The 17,817-nt window shown below is 48.9% G+C and overlaps 1 protein-coding gene across 1 annotated transcript in view; it reads right to left on the bottom strand.

The window, feature by feature from the left end:
* Positions 1-17,817, bottom strand: part of PSMC3 (proteasome 26S subunit, ATPase 3) — a 137,262-nt gene that overhangs the window by 71,387 nt on the left and 48,058 nt on the right. The window contains exon 7 of the mRNA XM_085646541.1: positions 6,829-6,972. Coding sequence (XP_085502667.1) covers positions 6,829-6,972 — 144 coding nt within the window. The remainder of the gene's footprint in view (positions 1-6,828; positions 6,973-17,817) is intronic.

Below are 17,817 nucleotides of genomic sequence, written 5' to 3'. Positions count from 1 at the left end.
TGTCTTTTCTTATCCTGGTGTATTAAGTGTGTGACTGAGTCCTAATCCAGATGAGTGCAGCGCATTGTCTTTTCTTATCCTGGTGTATTAAGTGTGTGACTGAGTCCTAATCCAGATGAGTGCAGCACATGGCCTTTTCTTATCCTGGTGTATTAAGTGCGTGACTCATTCCTAATCCAGATGAGTGCAGCACATGGCCTTTTCTTATCCAGGTGTATTAAGTGCGTGACCGAGTCCTAATCCAGATGAGTGCAGCACATGGCCTTTTCTTATCCTGGTGTATTAAGTGTGTGACTGAGTCCTAATCCAGATGAGTGCAGCGCATTGTCTTTTCTTATCCTGGTGTATTAAGTGTGTGACAGAGTCCTAATCCAGATGAGTGCAGCACATGGTCTTTTCTTATCCTGGTGTATTAAGTGTGTGACTGAGTCCTAATCCAGATGAGTGCAGCACATGGCCTTTTCTTATCCAGGTGTATCAAGTGCGTGACCGAGTCCTAATCCAGATGAGTGCAGCACATGGTCTTTTCTTATCCTGGTATATTAAGTGTGTGACTGAGTCCTAATCCAGATGAGTGCAGCACATGGTCTTTTCTTATCCTGGTGTATTAAGTGCGTGACTCATTCCTAATCCAGATGAGTGCAGCACATGGTCTTTTCTTATCCTGGTGTATTAAGTGTGTGACTGATTCCTAATCCAGATGATTGCAGCACATGGCCTTTTCTTATCTTGGTGTATTAAGTGCGTGACTCATTCCTAATCCAGATGAGTGCAGCACATGGCCTTCTCTTATCCTGGTGTATTAAGTGTGTGACTGAGTCCTAATCCAGATGAGTGCAGCACATGGTCTTTTCTTATCCTGGTGTATTAAGTGCGTGACTCATTCCTAATCCAGATGAGTGCCGCACACGGTCTTTTCTTATCCTGGTGTATTAAGTGTGCGACTGATTCCTAATCCAGATGAGTGCAGCACATGGTCTTTTCATATCCTGGTGTATTAAGCGTGTGACTGATTCCTAATCCAGATGAGTGCAGCACATGGCCTTTTCTTATCCTGGTGTATTAAGTGTGTGACTGAGTCCTAATCCAGATGAGTGCAGCACATGGCCTTTTCTTATCCTGGTGTATTAAGTGCGTGACTCATTCCTAATCCAGATGAGTGCAGCACATGGCCTTCTCTTATCCTGGTGTATTAAGTGTGTGACTGAGTCCTAATCCAGATGAGTGCAGCACATGGCCTTTTCTTATCCTGGTGTATTAAGTGTGTGACTGAGTCCTAATCCAGATGAGTGCAGCACATGGCCTTTTCTTATCCAGGTGTATCAAGTGCGTGACCGAGTCCTAATCCAGATGAGTGCAGCGCATTGTCTTTTCTTATCCTGGTGTATTAAGTGTGTGACTGAGTCCTAATCCAGATGAGTGCAGCGCATTGTCTTTTCTTATCCTGGTGTATTAAGTGCGTGACTCATTCCTAATCCAGATGAGTGCAGCACATGGCCTTCTCTTATCCTGGTGTATTAAGTGTGTGACTGAGTCCTAATCCAGATGAGTGCAGCACATGGCCTTTTCTTATCCTGGTGTATTAAGTGCGTGACTCATTCCTAATCCAGATGAGTGCAGCACATGGCCTTCTCTTATCCTGGTGTATTAAGTGTGTGACTGAGTCCTAATCCAGATGAGTGCAGCACATGGCCTTTTCTTATCCTGGTGTATTAAGTGTGTGACTGAGTCCTAATCCAGATGAGTGCAGCACATGGCCTTTTCTTATCCAGGTGTATTAAGTGCGTGACCGAGTCCTAATCCAGATGAGTGCAGCGCATTGTCTTTTCTTATCCTGGTGTATTAAGTGTGTGACTGAGTCCTAATCCAGATGAGTGCAGCGCATTGTCTTTTCTTATCCTGGTGTATTAAGTGCGTGACTCATTCCTAATCCAGATGAGTGCAGCACATGGCCTTCTCTTATCCTGGAGTATTAAGTGTGTGACTGATTCCTAATCTAATCTAGATGGTTGCAGCACGCGCCTTTTCTTAACCTAGCGTTTGGGGCGTGTGAGTGACCCTTTCTAATCTAGATGTGTGTGGCGTGTGCCCTTTTCTTACCCTATCACAGTGGTTCTTAACCTTTTGACTTCTGGGGACCCCCAATGAATCATTACTGGAACCCTGGGACCCTCTATCGCCTGAATCATTATTGGATCCCCCACTAAGTCATGACTGCTAGCCGAGGGCCCCAGCCTAAAAACTGTTGGTGATTTGCGCAGAAAATAACATTCAAACAAATACGCAAAAGACAAGGTTTATTAATTAACAAACAAATTAAGACTTTTTGAAAAAAAGTTTTATAAAGGTTGGAACTTTTCTAAATTCAAAGAGGTCACTCATCATCGATACTATATTCAGTCCGATGCCCTTGCGCTGCTCCCACAAATCAATCTAAGGATACTAGTTTCATTTTTAGTCTCCAATTTCAAATTCCTTCACATTTAAAGTAAGTTTAAAAATCTTCAATTGTACATTTAGCTTCTTTATTTATATACACTTTACTAATCTGTTAATATTATTACATTTTCTAAGTAGTTGGGGACCCCCTGAGGGGGCTTACGGAACCCATGGGTCCCCGCGCCACAGGTTGAGAACCACTTCCCTAGCATGTGGAGCGGGTGACCCTTTCCTAATCTTATCTAGATGTGTGAAGCACGTGCCCCTTTTCTTACCCTAACGTATAGGGTGGGTGATCCTTTCCTAATCTAAATCTATGCGGCGTATGCCCTTTCTTACACAGGTGCATGGAGCGTGTGACCCTTTCCTAATCTAGATATGTGCACCGTGTGCCCCTTTTCTTACACTGGTGCATGGAGCGCGTGACCCTTTCCTAATCTAGATATGTGCACCGTGTGCCCCTTTTCTTACACTGGTGGATGGAGCGTGTGACCCTTTCCTAATCTAGATATGTGCACCGTGTGTCCCTTTTCTTACACTGGTGCATGGAGCGTGTGACCCTTTCCTAATCTAGATATGTGCACCGTGTGTCCCTTTTCTTACACTGGTGCATGGAGCGTGTGACCCTTTCCTAATCTAGATATGTGCACCGTGTGCCCCTTTTCTTACACTGGTGCATGGAGCGTGTGACCCTTTCCTAATCTAGATATGTGCACCGTGTGCCCCTTTTCTTACACTGGTGGATGGAGCGTGTGACCCTTTCCTAATCTAGATATGTGCTGCACGTGCCCCTTTTCTTACACTGGTGGATGGAGCGTGTGACCCTTTCCTAATCTAGATATGTGCACCGTGTGCCCCTTTTCTTACACTGGTGGATGGAGCGTGTGACCCTTTCCTAATCTAGATATGTGCACCGTGTGCCCCTTTTCTTACACTGGTGGATGGAGCCTGTGACCCTTTCCTAATCTAGATATGTGCTGCAAGTGTCCCTTTTCTTACACTGGTGGATGGAGCGTGTGACCCTTTCCTAATCTAGATATGTGCTGCACGTTCCCCTTTTCTTACACTGGTGGATGGAGCGTGTGACCCTTTCCTAATCTAGATATGTGCACCGTGTGCCCCTTTTCTTACACTGGTGCATGTGACCCTTTCCTAATCTAGATATGTGCACCGTGTGCCCCTTTTCTTACACTAGTGCATGTGACCCTTTCCTAATCTAGATATTTGCTGCGCGTGCCCCTTTTCTTACACTGGTGCATGTGACCCTTTCCTAATCTAGATATGTGCACCGTGTGCCCCTTTTCTTACACTAGTGCATGTGACCCTTTCCTAATCTAGATATGTGCTGCGCGTGCCCCTTTTCTTACACTGGTGCATGTGACCCTTTCCTAATCTAGATATGTGCACCGTGTGCCCCTTTTCTTACACTAGTGCATGTGACCCTTTCCTAATCTAGATATGTGCTGCGCGTGCCCCTTTTCTTACACTGGTGGATAGAGCGTGTGACCCTTTCCTAATCTAGATATGTGCACCGTGTGCCCCTTTTCTTACACTGGTGCGTTGTGACCCTTTCCTAATCTAGATATGTGCACCGTGTGCCCCTTTTCTTACACTGGTGCTTGGAGCGTGTGACCCTTTCCTAATCTAGATATGTGCACCGTGTGCCCCTTTTCTTACACTGGTGGATGGAGCGTGTGACCCTTTCCTAATCTAGATATGTGCTGCACGTTCCCCTTTTCTTACACTGGTGGATGGAGCGTGTGACCCTTTCCTAATCTAGATATGTGCACCGTGTGCCCCTTTTCTTACACTGGTGCGTTGTGACCCTTTCCTAATCTAGATATGTGCACCGTGTGCCCCTTTTCTTACACTGGTGCTTGGAGCGTGTGACCCTTTCCTAATCTAGATATGTGCACCGTGTGCCCCTTTTCTTACACTGGTGCGTTGTGACCCTTTCCTAATCTAGATATGTGCAACGTGTGCCCCTTTTCTTACACTGGTGCATGTGACCCTTTCCTAATCTAGATATGTGCACCGTGTGCCCCTTTTCTTACACTGGTGCATGTGACCCTTTCCTAATCTAGATATGTGCACCGTGTGCCCCTTTTCTTACACTAGTGCATGTGACCCTTTCCTAATCTAGATATGTGCTGCGCGTGCCCCTTTTCTTACACTGGTGCATGTGACCCTTTCCTAATCTAGATATGTGCACCGTGTGCCCCTTTTCTTACACTAGTGCATGTGACCCTTTCCTAATCTAGATATGTGCTGCGCGTGCCCCTTTTCTTACACTGGTGCATGTGACCCTTTCCTAATCTAGATATGTGCACCGTGTGCCCCTTTTCTTACACTAGTGCATGTGACCCTTTCCTAATCTAGATATGTGCTGCGCGTGCCCCTTTTCTTACACTGGTGCGTTGTGACCCTTTCCTAATCTAGATATGTGCACCGTGTGCCCCTTTTCTTACACTGGTGAATGGAGCCTGTGACCCTTTCCTAATCTAGATATGTGCTGCAAGTTTCCCTTTTCTTACACTGGTGGATGGAGCGTGTGACCCTTTCCTAATCTAGATATGTGCACCGTGTGCCCCTTTTCTTACACTGGTGCGTTGTGACCCTTTCCTAATCTAGATATGTGCACCGTGTGCCCCTTTTCTTACACTGGTGCTTGGAGCGTGTGACCCTTTCCTAATCTAGATATGTGCACCGTGTGCCCCTTTTCTTACACTGGTGCGTTGGGACCCTTTCCTAACCTAGATATGTGCAACGTGTGCCCCTTTTCTTACACTGGTGCATGTGACCCTTTCCTAATCTAGATATGTGCACCGTGTGCCCCTTTTCTTACACTGGTGCATGTGACCCTTTCCTAATCTAGATATGTGCACCGTGTGCCCCTTTTCTTACACTGGTGCATGTGACCCTTTCCTAATCTAGATATGTGCTGCACGTGCCCCTTTTCTTACACTGGTGCATGTGACCCTTTCCTAATCTAGATATGTGCACCGTGTGCCTCTTTTCTTACACTGGTGCATGTGACCCTTTCCTAATCTAGATATGTGCACCGTGTGCCCCTTTTCTTACACTGGTGCGTTGTGACCCTTTCCTAATCTAGATATGTGCACCGTGTGCCCCTTTTCTTACACTGGTGCATGTGACACTTTCCTAATCTAGATATGTGCACCGTGTGCCCCTTTTCTTACACTGGTGCATGGAGCGCGTGACCCTTTCCTAATCTAGATATGTGCACCGTGTGCCCCTTTTCTTACACTGGTGCGTTGTGACCCTTTCCTAATCTAGATATGTGCAACGTGTGCCCCTTTTCTTACACTGGTGCATGTGACCCTTTCCTAATCTAGATATGTGCACCGTGTGCCCCTTTTCTTACACTGGTGCATGTGACCCTTTCCTAATCTAGATATGTGCTGCACGTGCCCCTTTTCTTACACTGGTGCATGTGACCCTTTCCTAATCTAGATATGTGCACCGTGTGCCTCTTTTCTTACACTGGTGCATGTGACCCTTTCCTAATCTAGATATGTGCACCGTGTGCCCCTTTTCTTACACTGGTGCGTTGTGACCCTTTCCTAATCTAGATATGTGCACGGTGTGCCCCTTTTCTTACACTTGTGCATGTGACCCTTTCCTAATCTAGATATGTGCACCGTGTGCCCCTTTTCTTACACTGGTGCATGGAGCGCGTGACCCTTTCCTAATCTAGATATGTGCTGCACGTGCCCCTTTTCTTACACTGGTGCATGTGACCCTTTCCTAATCTAGATATGTGCACCGTGTGCCCCTTTTCTTACACTGGTGCATGGAGCGCGTGACCCTTTCCTAATCTAGATATGTGCACCGTGTGCCCCTTTTCTTACACTGGTGCATGGAGCGCGTGACCCTTTCCTAATCTAGATATGTGCACCGTGCGCCCCTTTTCTTACACTGGTGCATGGAGCGCGTGACCCTTTCCTAATCTAGATATGTGCACCGTGCGCCCCTTTTCTTACACTGGTGCTTGGAGCGTGACCCTTTCCTAATCTAGATATGTGCTGCGCGTGCCCCTTTTCTTACACTGGTGCGTTGTGACCCTTTCCTAATCTAGATATGTGCACCGTGTGCCCCTTTTCTTACACTGGTGCGTTGTGACCCTTTCCTAATCTAGATATGTGCACCGTGTGCCCCTTTTGTTACACTGGTGCTTGGAGCGTGACCCTTTCCTAATTAGACGTTTGCAGCGCGTGCCCTTTTCTTACGATGGTGTATGGAGCACGTGACCCTTTCCTAATTAGACGTTTGCAGCGCGTGCCCTTTTCTTACCATGGTGCTTGGAGCACGTGACCCTTTCCTGATCTAGACTAGATATGTGCAGTGCGGCATGCCCTCTTTCCTTACCTTCGTCTGCGCAGCACATGCTCGAGCCAATAGGGTTTTCCCAGTGCCGGGAGGACCGTACATCAGCACTCCTTTAGGGGGTTGGATGCCAAGGTTTTCAAACTTTTCCCTGTGATTCATGGGCAGCACAATGGCTTCCACCAGCTGTTAAAAAATTATATAAAATTAAGACGCCAGCTTTCACAAAGACGGACTGCTACAACACTCAACACCAGCAACTCCCTAGAATAAGTTATAAGGATCAACAATCGTCCCTAACCTGGTGACCAAGTCCGTTTTTGAGGTTTATGAGAAACAAGCATTGGCAAAGCCAATAGGTCTTGCCTATGCAAGAGCTAATGGCTTTGCCAATGTGTTATAGCCAGGTTCTACACCAGCGTGGCTTAAAATTAGAGACAAAGTAGTGTAGTAAAGAGTGTTGTAGAATGAAATGACAAAGAATCTATTAGAGTGGAGTGTCAGTGTCGTGTATTGGAGTGGAGTCACGTAGCTTGGTATGGAGTCAAGTAGAGTGAACTGGTGCAGAGTGCACTGGCAGTGTTGCACCGTAGCACGCAATGACAAATTAGAGATTTGTAGAGTAGAGTGGCACAGAGAGCAGTGGTGCAGAGCAAAGTGGCTACAGAGCCGTGGTGTAGAGTACAGTTGCACAGAGCAGTGGTGCAGAGCAAAGTGGCTACAGAGCCGTGGTGTAGAGTACAGTTGCACAGAGCAGTGGTGTAGAGTACAGTGGCACAGAGCAGTGGTGTAGAGTGCAGTGGCACAGACAGCAGTGGTGTAGAGTGCAGTGGCACAGAGCGCAGTGGTGCGGAGTAGAGCAGTGTAGAGTGCAGTGGTGCAGAGTAGTGTGGCATTGTAAGAAAGTGGCTCTGTATATGCTGGACCAAAGTAAGGTACGGTGTGCACAGAGTCCACAGTCCCCAGAGGTTTGGCAGAGGCTAAAGTTAGATATAACCTTACTCTCTAAAGTGGTAGCTCGGTCGAGCAGTAAGGCAGTATCAGAGGACAGTGTAAAGCATTTGTTGTACACACTCAGTCAGCAGATGGTCTCACACACTCAAGAACTGAACTCTAGGCCAATTGTTTTATATCAAAAGATAAAGTTGTTTTATTTTAGAACCAACAAGGTATCAAAATATACTTTCTCAGAATGAATTACTTTAGTTAAATACTTTTCAAATAGGCAATAGACTTTTTGATTACAATAGTTACAGTTTGTTGCAATAGGCATTACAATTTCAAACAGTGCAACATTGAGCTCAATGGGAATTTCTAGTTAAATGCAATTAATTACTTTGTAGATTACTTTTCTAACCACAGGACTGGATCCTAGATTCAGTCCTGGGACATGCACTGTAAACAGTTAAGTAAAAGCGTTTTGGTTACAGTAGTGATTTATAAGGAATATTATTGTATTTTAAACGTTGTCACTTAGAAACTTTCTAGGTAAAATTACCAATGTTATCCTATGGAAGGAAATTTAGTTTGCAGGTAACGTATGTTTGTGTTACTTTTGTAATCCAGTGCTGGGCTCCTAGGTTCAGCACTGGGACATCTATCGAAAACAGGCAAGTAATTATCGTTGGCACGATTTTTAAAGAATATTTGTAAGTTTCAAAAATTGACACTTAGAAACTTTTTCAGCAAAAAGCAGGTAATGATATCCTATGGAAGAAAATTCAAGTTTGCTGGTAATTACGGTTAAAATTACTTTTCAGAGTCAGTACTGGGCTAAAAGATGCAGCACTGAGGTCTCTCCTGACAACAGGTGAGTAAGTCGGAATTCGTTGTTCGGCTGATTTTAGATGAATATTTTAAAGTTCCAAAACTCCACACGTAGAAGAATTTCCAAGTGAAACCAGTCAATGTTAGCCTATGGAAGAAAAGTGAGTTATCGGCTTTTAGGTAAGTACTCGCCTGGCAGAGTTAAGGTTCTGGGCATAGACTCAGGGGTCTCCCAGGGTCAGGAAGGTACAGTTGTTAAACCCTCAATGGCACAGGGGCAGCCGTGTGCAGATGTAGTTAGGCCCAATGTTATCCAAAGAGAGGCAGGGGGCCTTCGGTTGATGGCTGCTGGCAAGCAGGCCACGCGGCTGTGGGAGCTGGGCTCCTGGTCACTTGCTCAGGGCAAATGGGGAAGTAGTTTAAGACAAAGGTTGCACTGCCAGGGGCACTCGGGCGGCTGGGGGCTTTTGAACCGTCGGGCGCTCAATGTTATTCAATGGAGCTCTTGGAAAGTGAGCAAAGGCTGCAGGCTCGGAGGATCTTCTGGAGCGACCAACACTTTGAGGGGTATGTTGCGATCTTGGAGGATAGGTAGGTACCCAGGAGTTGGGCACAGGGGGCCGTGGGGCACCGGGGTGTCTTTTGAGGTCGGGAAATCTTACCCCCTGCTGGTCGTGGTTAGAGGGGTCCCTTGTCCTGAGGCTGCAGGCATCGTCAAGGAGGGTCCTTGGGCACTGGATTCCAGTTCAGAATCGCCGGGGGGGGGGGGGGGGGCGTCCTCGGTGCCTTTGTTTACTCAGGCACAGGCCGGGCTCGGCGGGTGCAGAGTGGGCTGGATTCGCGGTTCCTGGCTGGCACCAGGGGTATTGTTGTTTGAGCAGAACCACAGATAGTGGGAGTCCCAGTCTTGGTAGAGTCACAAGGCAGTCAGGTCCTCCAGGGTTTTTGAGGTTGCGGACCACAGAAGGAGCCGGGGTTTTGCAGGAGCAGGTTCGAGTTTCGACAGGCCTGTAGGGCTGGGGCCAAGTCAGTTGGTGTCGTCCTCTTCTTAGCAGCTGCACAGCAGGTCTTCTTGTTTCTTGATCTTCTTGCTTGTTTCGGTATCAGGAACTGAGGAAGGAAGGTTCAGGGTGCCCCTAAATACTAAATTTAGGGACATTACAGGTCAGGGAAGGGCAGGGACCAATAGGTCCCTGTCCTGGGATGAGTACACCCCCTATCCTGCTCCTCTCCTGTGGGTGGGGGGAAGGAGCCTCTCTCTGATTGCGCAGGGCTCCCCATCCTCAAGATGGCCGGAGCCCAGAGTTGTGCTTCACCTCGCCTCTCCCACCTGAGGGGTGGAGTTGGCACAGGCTGGCACACCCCCTTTCCTCACGCAGGGTTTCCCACCAGAGTGGGGGTCAGAACCTGTGGGGCCAGTTGCTGAGTACAGCAAGTGGCCTGGAGAAGCTCACAAAGGCGGCATGCCTTTGAAGTTTCCCCCTGCCCATCCTGGGGGAGGAGACCTAGCACCTCACCCAGGATGTGCATGGTGACAGGCCCAGGAAAGCGGGGGCTCTCCACCCAGGGGTCCAGCAACATGTCTGCTGTGTGGCAGCCTAGGCAGCCTCTCTGACAATACGTGGATTGAAGGTTAGGTTTCAGGGGGCATCTCTAAGATGCCCTCTGTAGTGCATTTTACATTAAATCCCACACTGGCATCAGTGTGGGTTTAATGTGCTGAGAAGTTTGATATCAAAGTTCCCAGTCTTCAGTGTAGCCATTATGGTGCTGTGGTGTTCGTAATGACAAACTCCCAGCACCATATACTCTTAATGGCATCACTGCACTAACAGTGCCCAGGAATGGACCTGGGTACTGTAGGGGCTCATGCACCTGTGCCCACACCACTGGCATAGGGCACCCAGCTAGAGGGATGGCTGATGTATACCAGGGCAGAGGGTTTGTGGGCATATCACATAGGGATGTGTGCCATGTCGACTCTTTGTTTAGTTCTGCACCAGGACACTCCGCCTGCAAAGGCAGTGTGTGTGTCAGGGTACAGGGCCCCTAAGGGAGGCACAATAAGTGCTGCAGCCCTTAGGGGTCTTTTCTGGTCACAATGCCCTGGGTAGCTATGGTGCCCTTTACCAGGGGCTGACATGTGGCTAGAGATGCCAATTGGGTTTAGGCTTTAGTACAGTTTTTAGGGAAGAACACAGGCCCTGGGTACCTGATTGTCAGGGACCCAGGGCACACCAAGGAAAAGTGCATCAGGTATCAGGCAAAAAGTGGGGGGTTACTACCACAGAAACCCACTTACTTACAGGCATAGAGTGCAGCGCTGTAAAGTAGCATAGAGTGCGGTGGTGTAGAGTGCAGTCGTGAAGAGTTGTGTAGAGTAGTGTAGAATAGAGTGCCATAGATTGGCGTAAATTGGTGCAGATTAGAGTGCGATAAAGTGCAGAGCTGAGTATGCAGAATTGAGTGGCTTAGAGTGGAGTGAAATAAGAGTGCAGTGGCAAAGAAGGCAGTGGTGTAGAGGGGTATAGAGTGCAGTGCAACAGAGTGGGAGTGGCGCAGAGTAGAATACAATGGCATGAGGTAACTGGAGTGGAATGGTGTAGAGTATTGCAGAGTAGAGTGGAATAGAGTGCAGAAGCGTACAATGCAAAGTCGTTGAATGCAGTGGCATAGATTAGAGTGGTCCATGGTACAGTGACGTGGCATAGTGTGTAGTGGAGTAGAGTGCAGTGGTGCAGAGTCTAGTGGCACCTTGCAATGGCGACAGTGGCTTAGTGTAGAGTGGCATATAGTGTAGGGGTGTAGAGGGGTGCGGAGTAGAGTGACAGAGTGCAGTGGTGTTGAGTAAAGTGGTGTAGTGTGGAGTGTCAAAGTGCAGTTATGTAGAGTGGCGTAGAGAGCAGTGGCGCAGACTACAGTGGTGCAGAGTGGAGCACAGTGGCACGAAGGGGCGCAGAGTTAAGTGAAGAAGAGTGCAGTGGCACAGAGTAGATTGTTTCAGAGTGGAATGGAGTCGTACAGAGTAGAGTGTATTGGGGTAGAGAAATATTGCAGAATGGAGTAGAGTGACGTAGAGTGGAGTTCTGCAGAGTAGAGTGGCCTAGACTGGAGTTGTTTAGAGTGCAGAGGTGTATAGTAGAGTGGCACAGAGTGCATTGGCATAGAATACAGTGGCGCAGAGTAGAGTGCAGAGCGTGGAGTAGAGTGGAATATGCATGTGCAGTAGCACACTTCCATTACAGACAACACATCTCCAATTGAAATGACCATTATATGATAAAAGTATGCAGCACACAAGTGTGTGGAAATATCACCTAGTGTACTTGTCTGTTTTGATTGTTTTAAAATATTACTTTCCACCATACATCAGAATTATCAAAAACGGGATTCATTTGTGCTTTCCTCACTCTGAAATAGCCGCTGAGTTAATTTACATACATTTAAATTTGTGCGTGCGCTAGGGAGAACATTGCACAGCTTTCTTCAATTCATCAAGCACTCCCCCAAAGCCAGCATGGTTATTACATACACACTCTCACTTTGAAGTCAGACAAAGAAAAGTAAACACCAAACTCCATAGAAGAGAAAGCCCGGCATCTGACCTCTGTGTCTGAATGCACAGCAGATGTGACCAGATAAGAACAAGATTTAACCCAGGGTGATCCCCAAGCAGGGATCCACCCACTAGGCACCAGGGAGGCAGGAGCTGCCCCTTGGGCAAGGGCCTTTGCTCCCCCCATAAGAATCTGATAATATTTAGTCCTTCAGCCCCCCCCCTGGGGGGCAGATGGGGCAGTAGCCACCAATCTGCCCCCCCTGGGGGGGCAGGAAGGCCATCAGATACCAGGGATGATTTTTTTATACATTATTATTAGGGTTGGGGACTGCCCAATATGGGAATGCCAATGCCCCCCCCCCCCCCCGGCTGCATAATGACAGTTTTTCTGCCCCCCCCCCTCCCCCCCGTGGGGAGGAGGAGCAGAAAGGCCACTAGATACCAGGGATTTAAAAAATATATATAATTAGGGGTGGGGGCTGCCCAATATGGGCATGCCAATGGGAACGGCCCGAAACGCAACGTGGACACGCCACATTTTCACAGTGAAAACTGACCTTTTTTTGGCAAAGTGTCTAGCTGTAGATTTTGAACCCTAGCTCTGCCGGCACCTAGGGAAACCTAGCAAACCTATACAGGGGAATCCAGAATGGGGTGACTGGTCTGGCTCTCACCAGGTTCTGTTACCCAGAATCCCTTGCAAACCTCAAAATTTGAAGAAAAAATCCCCACATTTTCCACATATTTCTGTGGTGGAAATTTCCGCAATCTGCGTGGATCCACAAAATTCCACCCACCCCGCATTCCACAAAGTCTTCCAAGAAAAATGGTACCTCTTTCGCGTGGGTGGGTCAAGTACCTGCGACAGGCAAGGGCCCAAAACCTATTGAGGCGACATCAAAATGACCAATCACAAAACAACCTGGTTTAGCAAAGGGGGTCACCTGGGTTTTTGGCCCCGGGCTCGGCAGACATCTAGGGAAACCTACCAAACCCACACATTTCTGAAAACTAGACACCCGGGGGAGCCCAGCGAGGTATGGCATGCGTGGGTCCCCCAACGTTTCCCTGCCCACAATCCCCTGCAAACCTCAAATTTAGCAGAAAAAAAACATTTTCCACATATTTTTGTGTGGAATCACAGTGCCGGCACAAATGTCCTACCCCACAGCATTCTCCTTAGTGTCCAGAGTAAAATGATACCTCACTTGTGTGGGTGTCCAATGCAGAATTGGCTAAAAACAATTTTAAAAAAATGTAGCGCTTAGAATTCTCGGTGCTATACCCTTATTCCCTAAGTTTTGGGCTCTTCCCAGTCACAGGCCCTTGCCCCACCCAAACAAGTGAGGTATCATTTTATTCGGGAGACTAAGGGGAATGATGTGGGGTAGGACATTTGTGCCGGCACGGTGATTCTACCCAAAATATGTAGAAAATGTGTTTTTTTTCATTTAAATTTGAGGTTTGCAGGGCATTCTGGGTAGGAAAACGTTGGGGGATCCACACAAGCCATACCTCGCTGGACTCCCCCAGGTGTCTAGTTTTCAGAAATGTGTGGGTTTGGTAGTTTCTCAAGATGGCCGCCAGGAGCGGGACCAAAAACTCATGTGACCCCCCCTTGCAAAACCAGGTAATTTTCAGATACATAGGGGGCCATCTGAGTTTTTGGTCCCGGGGTCGGCAGCCATCTAGATAAACCTACCAAACCCACAAGTTTAAAAACTAGAGACCCAGGGGAGTACATGGAGGTATGGCTTGCGTGGGTCCCCCAAAGTTTTCCTACCCAGAATGCCCTGCAAACCTCAAATTTGAGGGGTCACCTGGGTTTTTGGCCACGACAACAGATGAAAGGGAGGTCGAGGACCTCGGCGACCTGCGCCGCGACTTACCAATAAGTGGCGAACGACTGCCCCGGACCCCAGAGGGCGATCGACGGCAGAACTGGAAAGTAGAGGGCCCCGCCAGCGTTGAGGCTGGGGGGGGGCGAGACGACTCCGACCGGGACAAGTGTGCCGAAAGAAGCTTCATCCTGCGCTCCCGTCGGGACTTTGGCTTGAGGTGTTGGCAGGCGTCGCAGTCCGTGGAGTCGTGGTGCTCGCCCAGACACCACATTCAGATAAGATGTGGGTCAGTCGTGGACATGTGCCGCGGATAGGAAGTACAAGTTTTAAAACCCAAAGGCATCGCACACTGTTCCAGACTCCAAGCGTCGAAAAAGGGCCTGAAAACAGGCCAGAGGAACCGCTTACTCCGGATCCGCGTTGCACGCGGAAAAGAAGACAACTGACGTCAGCGTGCCGGGATAGACTTATATGACCTCACGGACGTCACTTACGTGGACGACATCAGTGCGGGGTCGTGTGGCGCCGTCCCCCGGCGCGCAGAGGTGCTGCAAAAAAATAAGAAATCCGGATCCAGTCTGATGCCTGGGGATATTCTAAGTTAAGGAATCTGCGGCTAGATGTCTCTATCAGATCTGAAGTTACGAAGTGTTGAGTAGAGTTCGAGGAGTGTGTGTGTGGTCCATAAAAAGTATAAACATTGAATCCTTTTATGTTTTGGTTCATCATAAACTTCAAGTCAACTCTACCTTCTCAGGTTTGCCGGATATCGGAGATTAGGACCATCATCTATTTTTGACTGAAAATGTGGAGATGTAAGTACAAAGCAGGTGCTCTCCGAGGGTCAGGTTTCCTCTGTTCAGAGCAGGTGCTCTCCGAGGGTCAGGTTTCCTAAGTTCATAGCAGGCGCTCTCCGAGGGTCAGGTTTCCTCTGTTCAGAGCAGGTGCTCTCCGAGGGTCAGGTTTCCTATGTTCATAGCAGGTGCTCTCCGAGGGTCAGGTTTCCTCTGTTCAGAGCAGGTGCTCTCCGAGGGTCAGGTTTCCTCTGTTCATAGCAGGTGCTCTCCGAGGGTCAGGTTTCCTATGTTCATAGCAGGTGCTCTCCGAGGGTCAGGTTTCCTCTGTTCAGAGCAGGTGCTCTCCGAGGGTCAGGTTTCCTATGTTCATAGCAGGCGCTCTCCCGAGGGTCAGGTTTCCTCTGTTCAGAGCAGGTGCTCTCCGAGGGTCAGGTTTCCTCTGTTCATAGCAGGTGCTCTCCGAGGGTCAGGTTTCCTATGTTCATAGCAGGTGCTCTCCGAGGGTCAGGTTTCCTCTGTTCAGAGCAGGTGCTCTCCGAGGGTCAGGTTTCCTATGTTCATAGCAGGTGCTCTCCGAGGGTCAGGTTTCCTCTGTTCAGAGCAGGTGCTCTCAGAGGGTCAGGTTTCCTATGTTCATAGCAGGTGCTCTCCGAGAGTCCGGTTTCCTATGTTCATAGCAGGTGCTCTCCGAGGGTCAGGTTTCCTCTGTTCATAGCAGGCGCTCTCCGAGGGTCAGGTTTCCTATGTTCAGAGCAGGTGCTCTCCGAGGGTCAGGTTTCCTCTGTTCAGAGCAGGCGCTCTCCGAGGGTCAGGTTTCCTATGTTCAGAGCAGGCGCTCTCCGAGGGTCAGGTTTCCTCTGTTCAGAGCAGGTGCTCTCAGAGGGTCAGGTTTCCTATGTTCATAGCAGGTGCTCTCCGAGGGTCAGGTTTCCTCTGTTCAGAGCAGGCGCTCTCCGAGGGTCAGGTTTCCTCTGTTCAGAGCAGGCGCTCTCCGAGGGTCAGGTTTCCTCTGTTCAGAGCAGGCGCTCTCCGAGGGTCAGGTTTCCTCTGTTCAGAGCAGGCGCTCTCCGAGGGTCAGGTTTCCTATGTTCATAGCAGGTGCTCTCCGAGGGTCAGGTTTCCTCTGTTCAGAGAAGGCGCTCTCCGAGGGTCAGGTTTCCTCTGTTCAGAGCAGGTGCTCTCCGAGGGTCAGGTTTCCTCTGTTCAGAGCAGGCGCTCTCCGAGGGTCAGGTTTCCTCTGTTCAGAGCAGGTGCTCTCCGAGGGTCAGGTTTCCTCTGTTCAGAGCAGGCGCTCTCCGAGGGTCAGGTTTCCTATGTTCATAGCAGGTGCTCTCCGAGGGTCAGGTTTCCTGTGTTCAGAGCAGGCGCTCTCCGAGGGTCAGGTTTCCTCTGTTCAGAGCAGGTGCTCTCCGAGGGTCAGGTTTCCTCTGTTCAGAGCAGGTGCTCTCCGAGGGCCAGGTTTCCTCTGTTCAGAGCAGGTGCTCTCCGAGGGTCAGGTTTCCTCTGTTCAGAGCAGGTGCTCTCCGAGGGTCAGGTTTCCTCTGTTCATAGCAGGCGCTCTCCGAGGGTCAGGTTTCCTCTGTTCATAGCAGGTGCTCTCCGAGGGTCAGGTTTCCTATGTTCATAGCAGGTGCTCTCCGAGGGTCAGGTTTCCTCTGTTCATAGCAGGCGCTCTCCGAGGGTCAGGTTTCCTATGTTCATAGCAGGTGCTCTCCGAGGGTCAGGTTTCCTCTGTTCATAGCAGGTGCTCTCCGAGGGTCAGGTTTCCTATGTTCAGAGCAGGTGCTCTCCGAGGGTCAGGTTTCCTCTGTTCATAGCAGGCGCTCTCCGAGGGTCAGGTTTCCTATGTTCAGAGCAGGCGCTCTCCGAGGGTCAGGTTTCCTCTGTTCAGAGCAGGTGCTCTCCGAGGGTCAGGTTTCCTCTGTTCAGAGCAGGTGCTCTCCGAGGGTCAGGTTTCCTCTGTTCATAGCAGGTGCTCTCCGAGGGTCAGGTTTCCTCTGTTCATAGCAGGCGCTCTCCGAGGGTCAGGTTTCCTCTGTTCAGAGCAGGTGCTCTCCGAGGGTCAGGTTTCCTCTGTTCAGAGCAGGTGCTCTCCGAGGGTCAGGTTTCCTCTGTTCATAGCAGGTGCTCTCCGAGGGTCAGGTTTCCTCTGTTCATAGCAGGCGCTCTCCGAGGGTCAGGTTTCCTCTGTTCAGAGCAGGCGCTCTCCTGAGCTACAACACTCCATACACTCCTTTAAGCAGTTACAGGTGTAGGTCCTTCTTTATTCTCATCAATCCCAATGGAAAGCTTGTATTTTATATTGATTTAAAAAGCTTGCACACTTTTAAGATACATGGGCGCAATCTCGAGAACACTTCCGACCTCGTGTTGGTATTCTTGAGAGGCCTGCACTCTGCTCGTGGTGTATAAAGCTTTGGCATAAGCCACGCCACGTCCTAGAGAGCTCCACTGGCTCCCCATCCCAAAGCGCTGCCAGTCCACACCTCTCTTACACACATTCAAAGTGCTACACACCAAAGGCACGTATACCTCAATCAGCAGCTTCACTTCCACCAACCCACCAGACACCTTCACTCAGCATTACCCGCACACACACATCTTGTATCCACAGAAGCAGAACAGTTCAACCACTCTCCTGCCAAGCTGCCAAATCCTGGAACGACTTCCCCCAACACGTCAGGGCCTCCTCACCACTTCTTGAATCCCACAAGAAGCTGAAGACATGGCTATTCAATTAATCCTATTGCAGGACCACTGAGGCTGCCTGTATTCAGGCCCAAGTCTCACCACACGCCTACACTCACCTACTTAGTGCCTGGATACCTTATCAGGTGGCAAGCAACGCTCTACAAATCCATCTTACATTCTAATTGCTTTTTGTTTTTTATTCTTGTTTTCTTTTGCTGAAAGAATTCTTGGGGCACACTACGTCTTCTTAACAGATTAAACGATGGTACTGTACGCTAGTTAAGTTAAATTGATAATTTAAAGTAAAGTGCTCCTCTGCCGATGCAGCAAGATCTGCACTACATAAATACCTTAATTGATAAAAAATAAAAAACGA

This window comes from Triturus cristatus, chromosome 3_1 (genome assembly GCF_964204655.1).
Source record: "Triturus cristatus chromosome 3_1, aTriCri1.1, whole genome shotgun sequence".
Taxonomy (NCBI): Eukaryota; Metazoa; Chordata; class Amphibia; order Caudata; family Salamandridae; genus Triturus; species Triturus cristatus.
The sequence above is the reverse complement of the archived record's forward strand: the minus strand, read 5'-3'. Positions and strand labels throughout refer to the sequence as shown.